At 36.1% G+C, this 20,692-nt stretch overlaps 1 protein-coding gene across 4 annotated transcripts in view; it reads left to right on the top strand.

The window, feature by feature from the left end:
* The window catches only part of Angpt1 (angiopoietin 1), a 247,699-nt gene that overhangs the window by 164,647 nt on the left and 62,360 nt on the right, over positions 1–20,692 (top strand). For 3 of the 4 annotated variants that reach the window (XM_031359759.1, XM_031359762.1, XM_031359761.1), the window contains exon 4: positions 9,527–9,759. In XM_031359759.1, coding sequence (XP_031215619.1) covers positions 9,527–9,759 — 233 coding nt within the window. The remainder of the gene's footprint in view (positions 1–9,526; positions 9,760–20,692) is intronic. The other variant, XM_031359760.1, reaches the window with a different exon arrangement.

Raw genomic sequence — 20,692 nt, 5'->3', positions numbered from 1 at the left:
TTTTTGCATAATGAACTGAATGGCAGAGAGTATGTTCCTTCTCAGTTTCTTCAGTGTTAGGAGTTGAGAGTAACAAAAAGTCCTGAGCCAACTGGGAATCTTAGTTCCCTGGATTCTCTACATCATGCAGACTTCTGCTGATCCTGATGATTTCTATTACTGAACTATTTTTTTTTAAACATATCCAGTTCTTTCTAACTTCATTGATTATATTTAGGTCAAACTCTTATCTCTTCCACTTCAGCAACTTTGGTATCTTTAGTTTTGTGCCAAGCATAACCTACTCAGGTCTCAGAAAAAAACATTTTCCGAAATGCCATGCTTTTTCCTTGTAAGGTTCTTCTACTGGTTGAATAACAGGTAGAAATAAGCTCTAATTCTCTTTTTTTGTGTATTGATTTTACTTTTTAATTCACTTTACACTCTCATCACAGCCCATCTCCCTCCTATCTTCCCAGTATCAACTTTACACATCCCTCCCCCCTTTGCCCCTTCCCCTTATTCGCATAGAAGGGGAGAAGCCCCTTTGGTACCACCTCATCTTGGGGCATCTAGTCCCAGCAGGACTAGGCACATCTTCTGCCACTGAAGCCCAACCAGGCAATCCAGGTAGAGAGAAGGAATCCAACGTCGGCACAGAACACAGTGTTTGGCCAGTCTTACAATAATCACGAAGCATAGCCCAGCCTGCCCCTTACTGATTTTAGTTTTAGCTCTCAGCAGTGATTTTAGACCAGACTGACTGGGTTTCATGTTTCTTCTATTCTTGCTATACTTAACTCTGGCCCAGTTAATGAGACTCTCTGTGGCTTGATGGCTAACGGTTAACCTGGAGATGATGATGATAACAATTTTGTTTGAAGTTGATTTGCAGAATAATGAATGAATGTATATGAAACAAAAAGGACAATGCCTGGCAGGCATATCTGTGTTTAATTACGTTGGATTTATCCTGCTTTACCATGTTATGTAACTAAACTAATCTGATGCTGACATTCCTTATTTCGTTGGCAAGCTCCTGCTCGTCTTTGAAAACTCAGTGCACGCCAGGCGGTGGTGGCACAGGCCTTTAATCCCAGCACTTGGGAGGCAGAGGCAGGCAGATTTCTGAGTTAGAGGCCAGCCTGGTCTACAGAGTGAGTTCCAGGACAGCCAGAGCTAAAAACAAACAAACAAACAAACAAACAAAAGCAAAAAACAAAAACAAACAAACAAAAAAAACCTGTCTCGAAAAACCAAAAAAAAAAAAAAGGAAAAAAGAAAAGAAAAGAAAAGAAAACTCAGTACACATAATATTTTCTTCAAGCCATGCTCTAAGAGAGTTAAGCTTTCTCATTACAATCTACACCATCCCTGTCTCCCTACCATTATTCCACTTATTCCATGACATATGTATCTATGTATTTGTAAACGCATGATTATTCCCCTATGTGTATAACATTAGGAAGTAATCTTATAGAGTAGGGTCTGGATTTGATTTATCATTATCTTTGTACTACCCGGCCGAAATCCCCTCACATAGTATATATAATTATAAATGACTTCTTTTTTCTTTTAAGATTTATTTTATGTGTATGAGTACACTATAGCTGTACAGATGGGCGTAAGCCATCATGTGTGTGGCTGCTGGGAATTGAACTCAGGACCTCTGCAGGCCCTGCTTGCTCTGGCCCTACTCGCTCCAGTCCTGCTTGTTCCGGCCCCTCTCACTCCAGTGTAATTCACTGTAGCTGTCTTCAGACGCACCAGAAGAGGGCGTCCGATTTCATTACTGGTGGTTGTGAGCCACCATGTGGTTGCTGGGATCCGAACTCAGCACCTTCGGAAGAGCAGTCAGTGCTCTTACCTGCTGAGCCATCTCGCCAGCCCCCTATAAATGACGTCTAAATGTTGGATGAATAATGGCCAATATCACACTAGTAGTTCTAGCCCCTAAATTTCTTTTACACATATACATACAACATAAACTAACATACACATAAAAATGCTTTTAGTAGAAAAATACAAATTACATTAAGTACTGAAATCTATTAGTTGTTTTTAACATTATTAAAACATACCGCTCACATCACAATTATGAATCCCTAAGGTCTTACTGCATAGCACCAGATTTTGTTAATCTATTCCCCGAGATTCACCAATTCAGTCCAACTTTTAAACTTTTTAACTGTGTTTTTTAAGTCTATTATATACTTCTAGATATCATTCCTTGAATTTTTTTAAAAAGTAAGACAGATTACAAATTACATTTCTATTTATACAATCAAAAATCAAAGTTTTCCTGATTCCACATCAACATCATCACTTGCATGTCCTTCAGACAGATTGCTAAAATGATTGGTGTTATTCTAATAATCTTCTACTAGTACACTGTTAATATAATCATGAGTATGTAACATAAATTTCTATGAAGGTTTAGAAAAACACATTCCAATATACAATTACATATGTGTGAATTTATACACTACATAGATATATTTTAATAATTATTTCAAATGTTAGGCTTATTCCTAGTATTTATCTTATAAAATATGTCATGAATATCTTATATTAATATGTGTAACTATATGCAGTTGTACATCACTTATTCTAAAGAATGACTGCAAATGCATTTGATACTCTATAGTTTACTTTATTCATTTTTTTTATTTTTTGTTTAATTTTACATTTTTAAACTCAGGATCTCTGTAAGAAGCCCATGTCAGCTAGAAAATCACTACATAGGAAAGACTATGCTTGAACTTTCCATAATGCTCCTACTTGAGCTTCCCAGATGTGGAGATTAGAGCTGTTGCAATTATACTCAACATATATCAATTTCATAGGAGTAAAATATCATTCATTAGAAATATAACAATTATTTAAATTTTTTGTAATATGTAGACAATTATATTGAGTACTCTATTCTCCCTTTATGTGAATGTGTGTGTGTGTGTGTGTGTGTGCATGTATGTGTGTGTGTTTGTGTACATGTGTGCACGCCTGTTCCTGCTAGTGTTCTAATTTTCCAAAACCTTCCTGCTATGTGCATGTCTTTTGTGACTGGATAATCCATGTGTTTTTATTTCATTACTTCACTTGTATTTACTTTACTTCCTCATATTTCACACTCTTTCTGGTATCTACATACTATCATATAAATGTATAATATGGTATATGTCACATATATATTGGAAATACTTTATCCAGTTAAACACTTTCTTTCAACCTATTTTTAAATACTTGTATTACATTTCATGATATGTATCAATCATTTGTCTTCCTTATTTCTGGCTTCCATAATGCATTGAGCTTATTCTTATTTCTTCAAGCTTTGAAAAGTTTACTGGCTAATTTTTTTTTATTAGATGTTTTCTTTATTTACAATATCTCCTTTTCCAGGTTTCCCTCCAAAAGAAAAAAGAAAAATAAAGTAAAAATAAAGTAAAAGAAAAAAATAAACCAAAAACTAAAACAATCTCCTGTTTCCTCCCTTCTCCCCCTGCTCACCACCCCACCCTCTCCCACTTTCTGGCCCTGGCATTCCCCTACACTGGAGGGAGCATATACCAGCAATTTGACAGTACATCTGAAAGCTCTAGAACAAAAAGAAGCAAATTCACCCAAGAGGAGTAGAAGGCAGGAAATAATCAAACTCAGGGCTGAAATCAACCAAATAGAAACAAAAAGAACTATTCAAAGAATCAACCAAACCAGGAGCTGGTTCTTTGAGAAAATCAACAAAATAGATAAACCCTTAGCCCGACTAACTAGAGGGCATGGAGACATTATCCTAATTAACAAGATCAGAAGTGAAAAGGGAGACATAACAACTATTTACTGGCTAATTTTTGCATATATATAGTATTTATAATTCTGCCCCAAATTTGAATCACCAAACAAGTGGAACAATATTTTGAAAGAGAATTTAGTATTTAATTTAATAACAAATAGTAAATTTAATCTAGAAAGAAAACTCATCCTCTGTATGCCCATATTTGTACCATATGGTGACACTACATGGTACAAACAAGGAAAAATGAAAGCATTTATAAATAAATTCAGACAGATAAAAATGAGGTTTTTACATTTTCAACATCTCTTCCTTGTGTCACAAACTATATTTACACAGCACAGATAGCTCTCACCACTAAGCATTCATTGGCTGCTATGTTAAGAATTCTGTTGTGGGAAACAATTTGAGAGGGAGTGCTTTATGTGAAAGTTTCAAGATGTATCCAAAAGTCTTAAGTATTTCTAATAAGATACAATGTAGAAAAGGACAGTGTGTGCAGTGCAGGCAAATCAAACCCAATGTCCAAATTACACACACTCTTTCATGAGCTTTCAGTGAAGTTCAAGACCTAGATTATTTTGTTTATTTTATTCTTCATTAAAGTGCACCTCTGCCTCAAACTGGAAATTAAGTGCCAAAATCCTATGCGTGTCTCTTCTCAAAGTTCTCCCAGGAAGATGGGAAACAGGAAGCATGGAAAGTCCTGTGAGAAACTCTGTTTTGGAATTTGCAGCTCAATTTGTATAGATTGAATGCACAGTTGGTAAACTATTGCTCCATGTAACAGTAACCTTTAAAGAAGCATCCCAAGAAAAACGGTTTATCCAATCCAAACCTTCCAAAAACTTGACAGTGAGGCTCTCTTTCTGTTTAATAAACTGAAAGAAAACTCCATGCACTGATGTCTGCAGTCACCCTACCCATGTTTTGTTATGTGCTTAAACTTCAGCTAATACTGTTGGATGTTATCGTCAAGAAAACTAACAACCTGCCTGTCCAATTTTAGGATCTAAGGTCCTATGACTGTACTTTCCTATCTAGTGGTCTCTTGCCAAATGGAGAAAGGCTTTTAGACTTTTCTGATTAGAGGTAACAATAGAGATACTATAGAAAGATTTGGGGACCAAATAGAATATGATCAGTCTATTGAATAAGAAAATTAAATTTGATGGCAGACATTTTAAGGTAGAGCTATAATTGAGAAAAATCTTTGCACTGGGAATGTGGCTCACTGATTTAAAGCACACACTACTTTTGCAAATGAATTCAGTTCAGTTCTTATTATCCACAATGGGCAGCTGATATCTTCCTGTAATTGCAGCAGGGTCTGATGTCTCTGGCCTTCTTTTGTGGGCACATGCATGTGTGTGCATATGCATGTAAATTAAAAATAAAGGAATCCTTTCAAAAAGATTTAAGTTTAGATTTTTAAGACATTTCTTATAGATGGGGAAAATGAGCAAGTTCAAATGCTGTGATGTACATCTTCCCCAAACAATCAGATAGAGAAAAGCAAATGTTAAGGACGTGTTTTGGATGACACCTTGATTGCTGGGGTGATGTAAATAGTGCAATCGGTTGTATTCATCCCTTTTTTATTACACAGTAAAATGCCATGACAAGGGGGGCTTACAGAGGAGTATACTTAAGCTTATACTTCCAGAGTGTTGGAGGGCATGATGGTGGGGTGAAGGCACAGCAGCAGGAATAGTACTTTAAGGTGTCAGCTCTTCAACTGTAAACATGAAGCACACAGGAAGACAACTGGGAATGGATTGTTTCTCTGAAAACAAAAAGTCCACTCCCAGTGACATACTCACTCCACCAAGGCCACATCTCCTAAACCTAACCAAAGAAAAGCACGCACTGGGGATCAAGTATATGCCCAAGTCTGTGGGACACATCTCTTATTCAAGCCATCATATGGTGAAGGCTGCATTATACTGCATTAAGGTGATAGTTATGGGTGTGGGCCACTTTCATAACAGTGGGGTGCTCTGTATAGATTTCTAAAATATCACAATTGAAACATGTTTTTGTAAACCCTGGTTCCAAAACTTAATATATTTGTTAAGGGTTCAGATAAAAGAAAAATTTAGAATAGTAACTATATTTTAGGGGTGGAAAAAATCAATTCAGTTCATATCAACTATAATGCCTCAAGGATCAAAGAACAGATTAAAGAGGTGACTGAATAGTTCAAGACACAGGGTCAGATCCCTGCAACTACATGGCAACTATAATTATAACTCCAGTTTCACAGAATCTGATTTTTTTTTCTTCTAGTCTCCATGGGCACTGCATGTATATAGTGCACAGACACACATAAGACAAAGCACAAATACACATAAAATTTAAAAAGAATCAAAAGAAATAATGATTTTTGTTAAGTGCTATCCAACTGTAATGTTATATTACTGTGTGTTAATAGCTACAAATTGTAGAAACATTTTTGGAAAGTGAATCTTGGATTCAAACCACTTTGTAATTAACAGGGAAGAAAGGTTTACTCCCAAAGTATGCAGCATCCAAATAGATAGGAAGAAACAAAGAGATGAGTCTTTTGAAAACCACACACTGAGAGTACATGGAAAAGAGGATGTGTGCCTTCAAAAAGACCAAAGAGTCATGATGAAAGAGTCATCGTGAAAGAATCTAAAGTGTTCTCACTCATATAAAAGATGTTCTATAACAGTACTACAAAGATAATCGGATTGCAAGGTCTACTATGAGAGACCTGAGTGAAGAAATGATTTGGGGGAATGCCCTGGTGATAGTTATCTTGGTAAGAAATGCTTTCTGGGAAACTATCAATTCTGTGATAGTCTCAGTATTCTTGGAGCTGGAGAAATGCTGCTTTGTTCTCTCAGTCCAGGTAGATATCTGTGCCCACAGTCTTCTTGCATCCTGATGACCAATGCTTCTTCATCTTCATGAACATCTTTTCTAAGGTGACACACTGGCTCGATGCCACTTGATACCTGGAAGTCATGTTACATTAATACCTGTTTATTAAGTCATGAAAATCAATGTTCTTTCCAGTATGATAATGTATATATATATATATATATATTTTTTTTTTTTTTTGCGAAAGAAAAGACTTCTTTTCCACAACCCAGTATTCATGGTTGTCTTCTTTCGAATGGGAATTTCTTTGATCAACTTTTAGTTTTCATATCATTTCCAACTGTACTGAAAAACAAAGCAAAACAAACAACCAATGTCTTATACTGATATGTTCTGTAGAAGCTACCCCCAGTGTATATTCTGTCCTTGTGCAGATATATCAAAAGCAGAAGTGAAAAAATCTTGATGTAAAATATGAAAAATGTATTACGTTGGAAACAAGTTTCTTGTTGCTCACGATTTTTCTCCAAGGATTGCTGTCTAAAAAGAATTTTTTTCTGAAGAAATACTACGGTCATATATTCTGCATAAATATTGGCACTTAGCAACTAATAAATATGACTTATAACTGGAACCTGATATTGCCTGCTAATTAGGAAACCTGGAAGGCCAGTTCTGATTTTGTGGGATAAAACTGTTTATTTAGAACTTTTATCCCACATCATATTACGCTTTAGCTTCCAAGTCATGAGCTATATATACACGATCCTCACTTTAGTAGTTAATGTTAAAGGTTTCCTGGTGGTATACCATAACTCATGTGAGTCTCAGACACAGTTTTCTAATAAGTTAATGACTGTAAATTGTAGGAGTCATGTATCTGATCACTACTCCAGAAATAGGAGCAATAATAACTAAAAAGTAGGCTAAAAATGAGCTGAACTATCAGTTATGGTTAATGTTCAGATCAAAAGCCAAAAATCTCCAAGCAGAGAGGAAGGAAGGCTCCTTTGTGCCCACAGCAGTGAACTTGTCAGTTAACTACTAAGTGGATGGCATTTTTAACCACTATGGACAATAGAAACATTGGCTGCCTTTGTCCCTCCACACCCTCTCTACCTTACTTTTTTTTAAACAATGAGTTTCTCTAGCAGCAACAAGCTTTGGCACAAAAGAAAAGACACTTTATGAAATGTTTTCTTTCATCTCCCTCAGCTTCCTTGTCTAACCTTTTCACTCCTAAACAGGGATTTAAACAAATATAAATGACCCTCAGGATTTCACCTACTTACTTTCCGAACTGAGGTCCCTGTATGCTCAGCAGAAGTTAAGAATTCTTTCTATACTGGCATGGAATGAAATAAAGGAAACTCAAGAGAGAAACATGGCTTCCATTCTTGGGTATCAATGCAAAACTTTCATTTGTCAATCTTGGCACACTCCCAAAAGTTCTGTGAGTTAGTCAGGACTCACACGTCATCCCAGCCTCCCAGCAGCTACTCTGCTCTCTAGTAGGAGAGCAGATTTGTTAGCAGAGGCCAGGAATCTCCTTGGGCATTTCTTGCCACACATCTTCATTTGTGCAAAAGCCGATCAGATGTTGCATCTTCCCCTTAGAGCAAACAGTTGGAAACTTTGACTCTCCAAACCCACTAGATTGTATAATTTAAGTATTAAATTTAAAATACTCCCTAGTGTCTTCTTTTTGAAGACTTATAGGAGTGATTCAGCTCTATATTTCTCCAAGGTAAATTAAGTGCCCATTCTGGGTGTGCTGCATTGGAATAGCACCTTGTAAACTAAGACCTGCTAGAATCGTCTGAAAACAGAACTAAGAAAACTGCGTAAGCCTTTCCCCTGAAGAATACTAGTATATTAGACACTCTATAAAGTGAAAAATGCCTTTTATTTTAAGTCAGTTCCTATGATCTAAAAGTGCTTCTGCGGTTTTTGTAGGTTTTCCTGCACACTATACAAGGAGATTATTATTTAGAGAATCATGAGAGAAGCTGCATAAGGTTGTATCACTCCAGGCAAAGTACTCCATGCTTTTCTGTAAGGCTATGATATTCACCTCATGGGTTCTCTCTTTCCCAAGACACTTGCACAGTGACTTTAGGGCCCATGCTGCTCTTAGATCTTATCCAGAAGCCTGGATTCACAAGTAAAGCTAGGAGTTGTGATGATGCAAGCTAGATTTATTAAGGATTGGTTAATAAATCCTTTAGAACCTGCCTCAGTAGAATCTTAAGGATATAGACATTTCCTTTGGTCCATATCTTTGTCAGCATTTGATGCTATTTTTGTAATTAATTATGTGTACACATGCTCCATATGCATGCATGGGGACATAGAAGTTGGAAGAGGCATTCAGTCTTCTGGAAATGAAAATGCAGGTGTCTGTGAGCTGCTGCCATGTGGGTACCAAGCACAAAGCCTGGGTCCTCTAGAAGAGTAGTAAGTGCTCTGGGGCTCTGTTGCAATTCTCTTAATGATGACATCCTGCCCAGGGTGAAGTCGAATCTCAGGAGAATTTTGAAGTGTGTTTTTCAAATGGCTAACAGGACATAGACTTTTGTCTCTTAGAAGAAATACTTTTATGAGCAAGCAAGGTTGCTCTGCGCTTAAGGTCCTTTAATGCCAAGTCTGACGATTTGAGTTGTATCCCCAGATATGGAAAGGAACAGACTGAATCCTGTATGTCATTTTCTGAAATCTGCATGCACCATGGCATGTCTGAGCACATGTGCGTGTTTACACATGTACATGCACATACATACACATGCACACATGAATATATACTTAATAATTTAAACTTCTAATCTAACCCTTGGGAACAAGTAGAATTGCAATAGTGTCTCTCTAGCACTATATGAATTATGTCTTATTTTTGTTTCTTTGTAGTTTATTAGAGCATAAAATCTTAGAAATGGAGGGAAAACACAAAGAAGAACTGGACACCTTGAAGGAGGAGAAAGAAAACCTTCAAAGCTTGGTTACTCGTCAGACATTCATCATCCAGGAGTTGGAGAAGCAACTCAGTAGAGCTACCAACAACAACAGTGTCCTGCAGAAACAGCAACTGGAACTCATGGACACAGTCCATAACCTTGTCAGCCTTTGCACTAAAGAAGGTGGTAAGAGTTTTTTCCTTCTGGCTTGGGAAACATTTTCTTTCATGCAGGCGAGTAAAATTTAGCTACTATGTCCTCGGCTGCTTCAATGCCAGGGCAAATGCTGTGGACAGACATTATTTTGAAAAGCATTTATAAGATTTAGTTGACAATTTTCACAGCTCACTAAATTTAGCACATTTATTTTTAAGGTTTTGGATATGCAATATCATTATTAAAGAAATTTTAGAATTTGTCTTTCATTCTTGATATTTTGTAACCTTGATGAAATCTCTTATACTGTCATGGTTATATATTTGACATTACAATGTTAAATACTTATGTCTAGGACATAAATTAGGGAGCACTTGGAGTTAGTTCGGGATTTCTGTTTCATAATTAATTTTAATTGCTTCCATTTTCAGGAGAGAGGAGAGGGAACTTTATTACATGTAGAGAAAAGGTGAAAGAGATCGTCCTCAGTAATTATTATCATGAGAAAAAGGTGTTTCTAAAGTATCCATTAAGATCCCTTGTCCTTGATCCTATGCAGAGATATAACAGCGGTATCTATGCACTTTTGGGATGTCTTTGTCAAAGTGGAACTTACAATTTTCTATGACTTGAATACCGGGAGCCATATAACCACACAGCTGGTCAATATGTCTTAAGATATCCATCCATGTATTCTTTTTCTTTATTGTGTGTGAGGCTGCTGCAAGTGTGAATATGTGCATATGTGTGCCATAATGTACATGCATAGGTCAGAGGCCAACTTCATGGAGTTCCTTCTCTGCTTGCACATTTATGTGGGTTCTGGAAAGCAAATTTATGTTACCAGGCTCATGCAGCAAATTCCTTTTCCTTCTGAGCATCTCTCCCCATTCCTACCCAGTAATTCTTGAAACAATGCTATTTTGTAAATATGCAATTTAAGTAGACCCATGACCTGCAGTACAAGGCTTTAAAGTTCAGAGCATTTGGTCATCTTGTGCAGTTTCACATTGCAGTTGATCTTTCTGGAGATGGGCCTGTAAGTGGGGAGGAGTAAGAGTGCTCTTCCATCTGAAACTGATTGCAGTCATTGAGCTGTGGCTTATATGACCACTCACATCATGGTTCAGTGTAAGTGTGCAATGCACATGTGTGGCAGATCCTTGCTACGTAAGAAAATTTAAAAAAAAAAAACTTTGTTCAGTACTTTCATGTATAGATACAAGATAACTCTATATGAACTGATCTTGTTTTAGAGACATTTCACATTTCTCTGTTACACTCCATTTCCTTACATTGTATCTCATTTAGATAGTCTAAACAAGCTGCAGAGATATTTTGTAAAGAACTTGTTTTAAACAGTGAGTCCCAAGAGCTCCATTTGGGTGTGCTCAGTAATGTGATTGAGAAGGAAAAAACCTGCTAATCAGACAGAGCCTGCCAAACTCTGAACTAGAGCCCACTGGAAGGAAAGCATGGTAGGATTTTGCCAGAGAATTTTAATAGAGCTCATGAGTATTTATAAATTAAGTATTAATATGAGACATATCTATTCTCATTGAGATGAATACATTTAGAGAAAGATTGAAAACATATTTTTCTTATCATCCAGAGACTTAAGTACACAGAAGTGGGGAGTGCTTTGTGCGTGATTTTAAGAATGTCCAGCATTGGAGATTCTCACAGAGCTCATGTGTCTCCCTACCTATCCCAATTGTATGTCATCCCCCAGTATTTGTCTAATAAACATGTCTTTAAGCTGTTAGAAGCAGGGAGTGTGGCTTTATCACTCTGCCTTGATTTGAAGTTTGACTGCAGTTTCAATAACCAAGTGTCTTGTTTATTTATTGAAACATGATAACAGACATGACAGATGCCATATGAGCATCCACTTAAGGTGTCTCTCTATGATAAGATCATAAAAGAAAAGTGTCAATAATAACACCCATTGAATTGTCTGACACTCTCCAGTATATTTCTTCCTTTTAATGATGCAACATAAAACACATCTTGTCTTAGCTGGAAGATTTAAGGATTTGTAGTGCACTGGTTGATTCTCCACTGGGTTTTGTATGCTCATAGCTGTGCTCTTTGTTTCTCATTAGTTTGTATTTCCTTTAATCTCAGTTAAGTATCCTAACCTTTGTAATCTTCTTAAGAGGCACATACTAGGTGTCTCTTAAAATGTTAATTCTTCTTCAAATTTATAATTTTGTTTGAGCCATAGTCTTTAGTTACTGTACATTGAAAATTTAAAGTGCGAATGCTACAATATTGAACCAAATATAACTTGCTAAGGTTAACTTTGATTTCATTTCAATTAATGAAACATACTTCCAAACTTTTTTATATTATGGCCAAAAAGTACTTATTATTATGTTTTATTATTTATCAAATGAGTATGTGAAAATATTTTACTTTTACATTCATACACATAAAAATATTACAAAATTAATATATTATCATATAACATTAAATTTTCTAAAATAAATATTAAAATTCAAACAGTGTCATAATGTACAAGTTACATGAAATTCACAAAAAAATCAAAAAATTAATTTTGGGTTCAATTTAATTTGGTTGTCTGGGTCATGATTTCAAATATAATGCTGTACAGCACAGAAGAATACGTTGTTAGTGAGTTACTGCTGTCAGATATTCAGAGAAAAAGCAACTGTTAGGATAAGTTGCCTACTTTGCCATGACAGAGAAAAAATTAGATGAGATGTATGAGATAAAGCAAAGCCTGCAGGAGTGGGCATCTTATAGCTTCTTTTAGTCCCTTCTATCTCTACTAAGGAGCAAAATTCCATTGAGCAAACATTAAATACGAGTTGTCTACAGCAAGACTTCTTCAAGCGTATCTAAACACAGTGCTCAAGACTTACTACAAAGAGTGGCCCAAACTGCTTCTTCCAACCTGTTTCCTGATATCTAAAATGGGATCACAGCTTTACCTGACAGAATCATGGCAACATTACAATTACATGCAGATTACCTTTGTGTATTGGATAGATCAAGTGTGGGTGAGAATCAAGTTTGTATTACCACCAAGAAATGAAAACTGTGTGATAATGTATTAATATTCCATAGCAAAGGTTTGTCTGGGACACAATGGGCAGATATGCATCTTCCCCTAAACATCTTTTGATAGAAACACTGTAAAGTGATTTTTCCATATAGTGAACACTCCATGTCCTACTGCTTTCACATTAGAACATATGATTCCATTAGAAACATTTACTCTGAATATTGCTAAGAAATGTACTTTCAGGAATGATCCAGCAAATTTTCCTCTTGCACTGGGCAGGAGGATATCTTGGATCAGTAGTCATTTCAAAGAACATCATAACCACTTTTTGCAGGATATGGATACCACATTTATTTTTGTGTAATCTTTGCAAACATTTGGTCATGTTTAGTCTTGGGCACGTCACATACTTGAGAAGTACTGCCTTTAGTGTTATTGCAGGGTCAGAGTTTAGCTGGCTGCATCATGCATTTTGTCAGAGCATAGGTATTGCTAAGATTAAGCAGAACACACTGCATGGAAACAATGTTTAAAATGCAGTAGAGAGGACGATTGAGCACTGTGAGGTCCTCCAATACTCACCAGACATTGTCATTCCTATATACTTGGGATTAAGATACCATCACATACATTGGAAGCAGTAGAAACTGCATCATGATATGAAGTAGAGAATTAAATTCATGGAAAAAATACAAAGAGACAAAATAAATAAAATAAAAACTGCAAAAGGAATCACTATTTAGTCTAGTCACAAAGTGACATTCATTGCTTAAGTCAGCTTGGAGTGCACGCCTGCTATACTAAAATATGAAACATGAATATTTATTCATTCAAACAAAATTTTGTAACACTCTTTAATACATTTTTTTTTCTGGGGAATAATGTTGGGAGGTGGAGGGAGATGAATCCACTGGCCTTTACTAACCCAACCACCTAGCCAAATTGGCAAGATCCAGGTCAGTGAGAGATCCTATCTCAATATACAAAGCGGATGATATTTAAGAAAGAAAACCTGAGATTGACCTCTGGGTTCCACAATGTGCACACACTCAAGTGTACCCCCACATACAGGAAAAGACACATGCACACACACACACGCACACACACACACACATCCCACAACACCACATAAAATATTATCAGCAGGGCAAAATGAGGGTATCATCCAGTATCTATATGCTTCTCTTTATTGAATGTGTATTATGACTCTAATATTGTGAAACTTTATCTGTATTAAATTTGTTCTTGCTATGACAATATAAAGGAGTTACTATGAAGTCTAGCACATTTTATAAGTTCCTTAAAGAACTTAACAATTTCTGGGTCTAGAAAAAGTGGACCCAATAGTAATGCTTATGTAGACTGGTTCTAGCAGAGACATGATGGTTCAGTCTTTGAAAGGAAGACAGTAGAGGAGCCACCATCCACAGAGAATAAAACATCAGGTGTGTTTCCAGAAGTGTGTTTCCATGGGAACATGGAGAGGACTAGTATATGTAGATCAACAGGCTAAATCTTAGAATCAGGGACATAGACTATAAAAGAGTAAGTGAAAGATGTAAACCAAGATAAAGGAAGCTGGATGATTTTCCCCTCTAAATTAGCAACAATCCATTGTTAGTATAAAGGGATAGGATGACCTCTGGATTTTAGAAAACCATTATCTAAAAGCACAATTATTGAAAGAATTAGACAGAAAGTGAATGCAATGACAGTTGGTGATGAAAGAGGCCATGAATTTGAAGGAGAGTGAGGAGTGGTATATGGGATAATTTGGATGAAAGGGAAAGGTGAGATGATGCAATTATAATATCAAAAATAATCTCTAGTTAGAATGTACAAGGAAAGTATTTGAAAGCTAACCTTCCTGAAAACAGAAGCCTACATGTGAGTCTTCAATTTTATTACTATGTTAGTCCTTCAAGCATGCAATTCTTCTAAGACCTTTGCATACATTCTTAAATCATTTCATCTCATAACAGTACTGCATGATCTATGTAATTACTAACCTCATGTGAAAGATCAGGGAACTAAGCCCAGAGAGGTGTATGACTTAGCAACAGTACCCTGTGATCCAGATAGCAAACTGGGATCTGACCCCAGAGTCTGTGCCTTACTTCCTCTGCTGTGCTGAGAAACGAAGTAACGGTGATAGACATTCCTGCCAATCTCTAAGGCAGATCCTAGGAAAGATCAGAGTCAAACAAGGGCGGGAGCAAAGGCAAGGATGATAACTTATTCATATAATTAGAATCAACTAGAAATAGCTAATTATAAAAGTAGAGTCAACTCTAGGTTGCAGATTTCTGGGGTACATAACTACAATTGTATTAATGACTTTCTTATAAAAAAATGAAAAGAAAACCAAGTCTAGTTTTGAACCACTTATTAAGGTACTCATGACACAAGGCCTTGCTGACAGAGAAAGAGTAACATTGAGTTTAAGAGGTAACTCTGGATCTTCCCATAGATTTCTCTGTCCTCAGAGGAGACAGACTATAAAGGCCAAATAAAATGCCTTGTTTTTTTTAACGTTTTGGTGGGCCATGGGTCCAATAGAAAAACAAAACATTAAAGATTACCTCCTTTTACCACTCAAATTAATCCCACAGCATAATTTTATGGACATCCGTTAGTTTACAATTCCAAATAATTTATTTCCTAAGGTTATAATAAGCTCATTTTTATAAAATAGTATGTATAAAATCAAGATAAAACATGAAATTTGGAATTCTTTATAGAACAGATTAGTAACACCAGCCAGTTAGGGGGTAGACATTAGTGGGTAGTGTAATGGAGAAAAATGTTAAGGATGGTATCCCCTCCCCAGCAGAAGGTAAATGTAAAGGTATCTATTGTTAATAAAGGTACAGGGAGACTTGGGAGCTGGGATGTGACTGTGGTAGGTAAAGTTAATTGCATGGCTCACTTCCATAGATGGAAGAATATCTGCATTCACAAAAAAAAAAAAAAAAAAAAAAAAAAAAAAAAAAAAGAAACTTGAATTTTGAAGGATGGCTAAAAGTTTTAGGTTGGGAAATTTACAGGAAAGAAAGGAAACAAAAAATAAGTACAGAGGACACGGGATATGAGTAAACTCAATGTACAGAGGACATGGGGATAGGAGTAAACTCAGTGTACAGAGGACACGGGGATAGGAGTAAACTCAGTGAACAGAGGACATGGGTATAGGAGTAAACTCAGTGAACAGAGGACACGGGTATAGGAGTAAACTCAGTGAACAGAGGACATGGGTATAGGAGTAAACTCAGTGTACAGAGGACACAGGGATAGGAGTAAACAGTGTACAGAGGACATGGGTATAGGAGTAAACTCAGTGTACAAAGAACATGGGGGTAGGAGTAAACTCAGTTCCTTACTTAGAGATCCACATTACAAGTTACAGGAACTTCCCATGAGAGTCTCTTTAAAATAATTCTTTCACATCATCTAAGAGCCGTAATGACTGATAAGATAATTTTTTTTTCCCTGCTCTGCATTATTTGGACTAAAGTGCCTTTCCCAGAGGCTGATTACAATGGTATGAACACGTGATCAATATTTTCAGTCTCTGGCCTTCGTTAAGAAGGTGAACCAAAGCAACTGCTTCCTTCCTCACATGGCAGAGTCCTTTGGCTCTGTTCTCAGAATAATTTTACCATCTGAAAGGAATTTACCTCCTGTGCAGTGTCTACTGAGTGTGTGAAGCAAATCATCCAGTCAAGAGCTGGGATAGTTTGAACTGCATGTCTCTTGAGTTCAGAACGACTCTAAAAACATGACAAGAGGTGGGAGGAAATTAGAAGTTTTTGAAAGCCACTCAGATAAATATTAGGAAAATAGGAAATATCACTTTCATTGACTGAGTGAAATAGTTGATATTTTTGCTGATCACTTATAATGCACAATTTAATGTTAGGTAGAAAGAGAAAGGAAAATAAACACAGACATCAGCTACACACTACAGTGAGGGCTTGCTTGCATTTAGCAGGGAAAAGGCTTTATCTTGAGAGAAAATTACATGTCAGACCTTTACAATTTCCGTAAAATGAGCCTCCCTATCTAGCACTTCCTTTCATAAAACAGACTGGCTTTAGGGGACAAGGGCTGTTTACGTTTAGGCATGGCATGTTTCTCCTTCTAGATGGAGCATGTTATCTGCCTTTTGAAAAGTTGTAATTTCTGTAAAAGGAATAAAAAGGATAAATAGTGAATAGCGGAACTAGTGATAACAAAATTAAAAACTCCAGTTACTGACCTCATGCGTGAACTATTTGTAAACCACATCTTTTGAGGGAGACTTGAAATTTTGTGGTTCTCTTTTGGAATTAAAAGTTTCAGCTTCAGACACTAGTTGAGCTATCTACAAAGCACTGTCTCCTGGTTCCAGCTAGGCCTGGACATTCCCACAATGAAAGGCCCGGTATAAGGAGATCCCTTGATGTTCCAACATAAGGATGAACAAACTCACTTCCGGGTTCTCTTGCGCTCCCATAGCTCGCTCAGTTCAGGCAACAGAGCACAAATAGTTTGAATAAGTAAACTATTTTACCCCACACAAGTAAAATTCTGTAACGATTTTATGAATCCAGGTTCCACTGTGACAGCAGATATTAGTTTGGCATAAGATATGATCTTTAATTACTCTGATAGAAATAAAAGAACACTTTGTTAGCATTATTCAAAAATTCAAAATATATATATCTTACCAACTGTAGAATAAAATATCTGGGAAATATTTATGCTTTCAAAAGGGAGAATAAAGAATAAATTTTGAGATACATTACTCTATACACTTAGATTCAGATACAAACAAATGTATTTTAGCATATTATTTTTCTAAAGCTAATTGCCCAACATCTTTAGAACTCTCATAACATAAAAATCTTAAGGTCTGACAGAGTGGCTCAGTGAGTAAAATCATTTAATGTGTAAGCCATATGACCTGCGTTCAATCTCTACAGTAGAAAGAGGGGACCAATACCTAAGGACTGTTCTATGAGCAGCACACACATGCTGTGGCACATGTGTGCCTGAAACATACACACTAATAATATTAATATTAAAAATGAGGAGGAAGAAGAGGAGGAGAAGAAGGAGGAGGAGGAGGTGACATTCTAGGTCCTTAATTAAATTATTAATTAATTAACTTTAAGTTAAAGATCTTTAATGACTTTTGAGTTCTATCATATCTTATCTAGAGATGGCTAGGCATTCACATTCTTAGTCATATTTCCTTCACTGAGTTGTACCAATATGAGACCTACCAAAGATGACCCACATTTATAATGGATTTATAAAATCAAATTTGTTAAGGTAATAGCAGTGTCAGACTTCTTTTAACTTGTATATTTTATGCATTTTACATGAATTAAAATTATACTTGAATATTAATATCCTGATTGCACATTAGCATGAGTTCTTAAATAATGAATTTGAACTTAAGGTTCAATTTTAAGTTAGAGATGTAGTTGTGAAAGGAGGTATGGCCAGTTATTTAAACTTATCAACACACACATATACACAGCTCAGCATAACCAACATAAATCCTCAAGCCTCATACATTGGTCTTCAATGTTTCTTTCAGAGTTTTATATTTATTGGGTACATCATATATGTACAGTAGACAGTAAGAGGTGCATAGATAGAAAAAGGCAGAAACAAGGACATTAGCTGTGAGTCCTCTCTGCTGCTAGGTAGCTTAATATAAAATATCACACACCTGAGAGACTGCCTGGTGTCCTAGAACATCCTACCCTCCTCATGGTTCTATGCAATTGTTCCCTGTCTTCTAATGCCTTAGGAAGCTCTGTGATCATGTGAACCATATGTAGTCCTCGAATCAACAGTCAAGAATTCAAGTTCATTATATTACAAGTGTCAGAGACAAAGTGATGGTCACAGAGTGACCATTAGCCCTTGTTTTCTTTAAAACCTCGAAGACTTCCTGGTGTACCAGTATTCAGGGGCATCTGACACTGACTCTGTATTTCTAGCATTACTCAGGGACTTTCATTCATTCCGCATTAATAGATTTGGCTGAAATCAGTTATGTTCACAACAGAGTATAAAAACATGCCTTTTAAGTTTTCCCACCGGCAGCGGAAGTCTTTTGTGTAAAATCAATACAGTTCGGCCAGGCTGAAAACATTACATGGGAAATTAACACACTTGAAACCTCAAGTACCTTTGTTAATGAAGTGACCTCATGAACAAATGGCAGAGGTCACACAGCATTCATAACTGCCTGTCAGGTCCCCAAAGAGAAAATATTAAAAAAAGAACTTCTGAAAAATGAACGGCTACAGCATTAAACAAAGTTAAAACTCCATTTTAAATTTTTAGCCAAATATTTTTGTTCTACTCTTATTTTAATACTGGGGATGTGAATATACATTAAGTTTTTTGTATGAGTTATTTCTTATTAGGGGACACTGAAGAAAGGGCATAGATATACCAATCAAACTACACCAGAACTATGTGCCATTATTCTTTCATATTAAAACAACACGTGCCGTGAGACTAGAGGTTCTTCTATAGTACTGCTGATTTAAACACAGAACCCTATGCACATAAGACTGCTATGTTACCACTGAACTATATCTCCCAGTCCTAGGCCCAGCTCCACAAACCTCTTAATTCCTATTAATCCCATTAACTTTTGAAGTTGTGGATCATCACAGATGCACCTTTCCTACATGGAATCCCATCTCATGGCCAATTCTCCCGCCTGTGTTTCCTTTTATCCTCATGTCAACATCTGTCATATCTGCCTATTGTCACTTCTTTGTGCAGCCTACTTCTGTAAGAAAACCCTATACTGATTAAGAGTTAAGGCCTATGTCATTCTGGCAAGACGGCTAAGTGGGTAAGAGCACTGACTGGTCTTCTGAAGGTCATGAGTTCAAATCCCAGCAGCCACATAGTGGCTCAAACCATCCGTAATGATATCTGACACCCTCTACTGATTCGTCTGAAGTCAGCTACAGTATACTTATGTATAATAATAAATAAATCTTTGGATTGGAGCAAGCAAAGTAAGCAGGGCCAAGGTGACCAGAGCGAGCAGAAGTCCTAAAAAAATTCGATTCCCAGCAACCACATGAAGGCTCACAACCATCTGTACAGCTAGAGTGTACTCACATACATAAAATAAATAAATAAATCTTAAACAAAAAAAGGTCTATGTCAAACTACCCCAGAAACTGGGTATGACTTTTCAGTTGAAAATAGCATTTCAAGAGGCATCTAGATCAGATGATCTATTGGCGTTTTATTTGGGCTCAGTTTAACTGTGGCTAGCAAAACTCAGCCACATCTCTCATCACTGTTATCACTGAGTTTTGTCACAAGTTTTAATGCAATCAAACATTATCACTGAGCCTCATTTTATATAAATGGTATATTCTAAAACTTCTGATTAAGATATTTATAAGAATGAGAATGAAACACTTAAAAGAAATTGCACATACAGAATGTAGCACTAGATAATAGTGAACACTAGTTAATTTGATTATGATTATTATTGTACCACTGTGAAGTTAAGAATTTATAGGTTATATAATATATACCTAAGTATTTTAGATAAAAAATCAAATAGTTAATTGTTTCAAAATGTGCTAATTGAAATGATAATGTAGAAACTCAGAGAGTATGTGGAGCATTCATCGACAGCTTTGAAAAGAGGAACATCAGCTAACTTATTTCAGACTTTAGATTAAGAGTGTTTAAGAACAAAATGTATGTATTATGTGATATATGCTATGTGATATATATATATCATGTAAATATATATATATATACTGTTTTCTTTAGGCTAAAATTGTTACACAAAATTATCAGATTAAGAGTGTTTAAGAACAGAATGTATGTATTATGTGATATATGCTATGTGATATATATATATAATGTAAATATATATATATATATGTA

This window comes from Mastomys coucha, unplaced genomic scaffold, assembly GCF_008632895.1.
Source record: "Mastomys coucha isolate ucsf_1 unplaced genomic scaffold, UCSF_Mcou_1 pScaffold7, whole genome shotgun sequence".
Lineage (NCBI taxonomy): Eukaryota > Metazoa > Chordata > Mammalia > Rodentia > Muridae > Mastomys > Mastomys coucha.
Note: the sequence above shows the minus strand (reverse complement) of the source record. Positions and strands in the feature narration are given on the sequence as shown.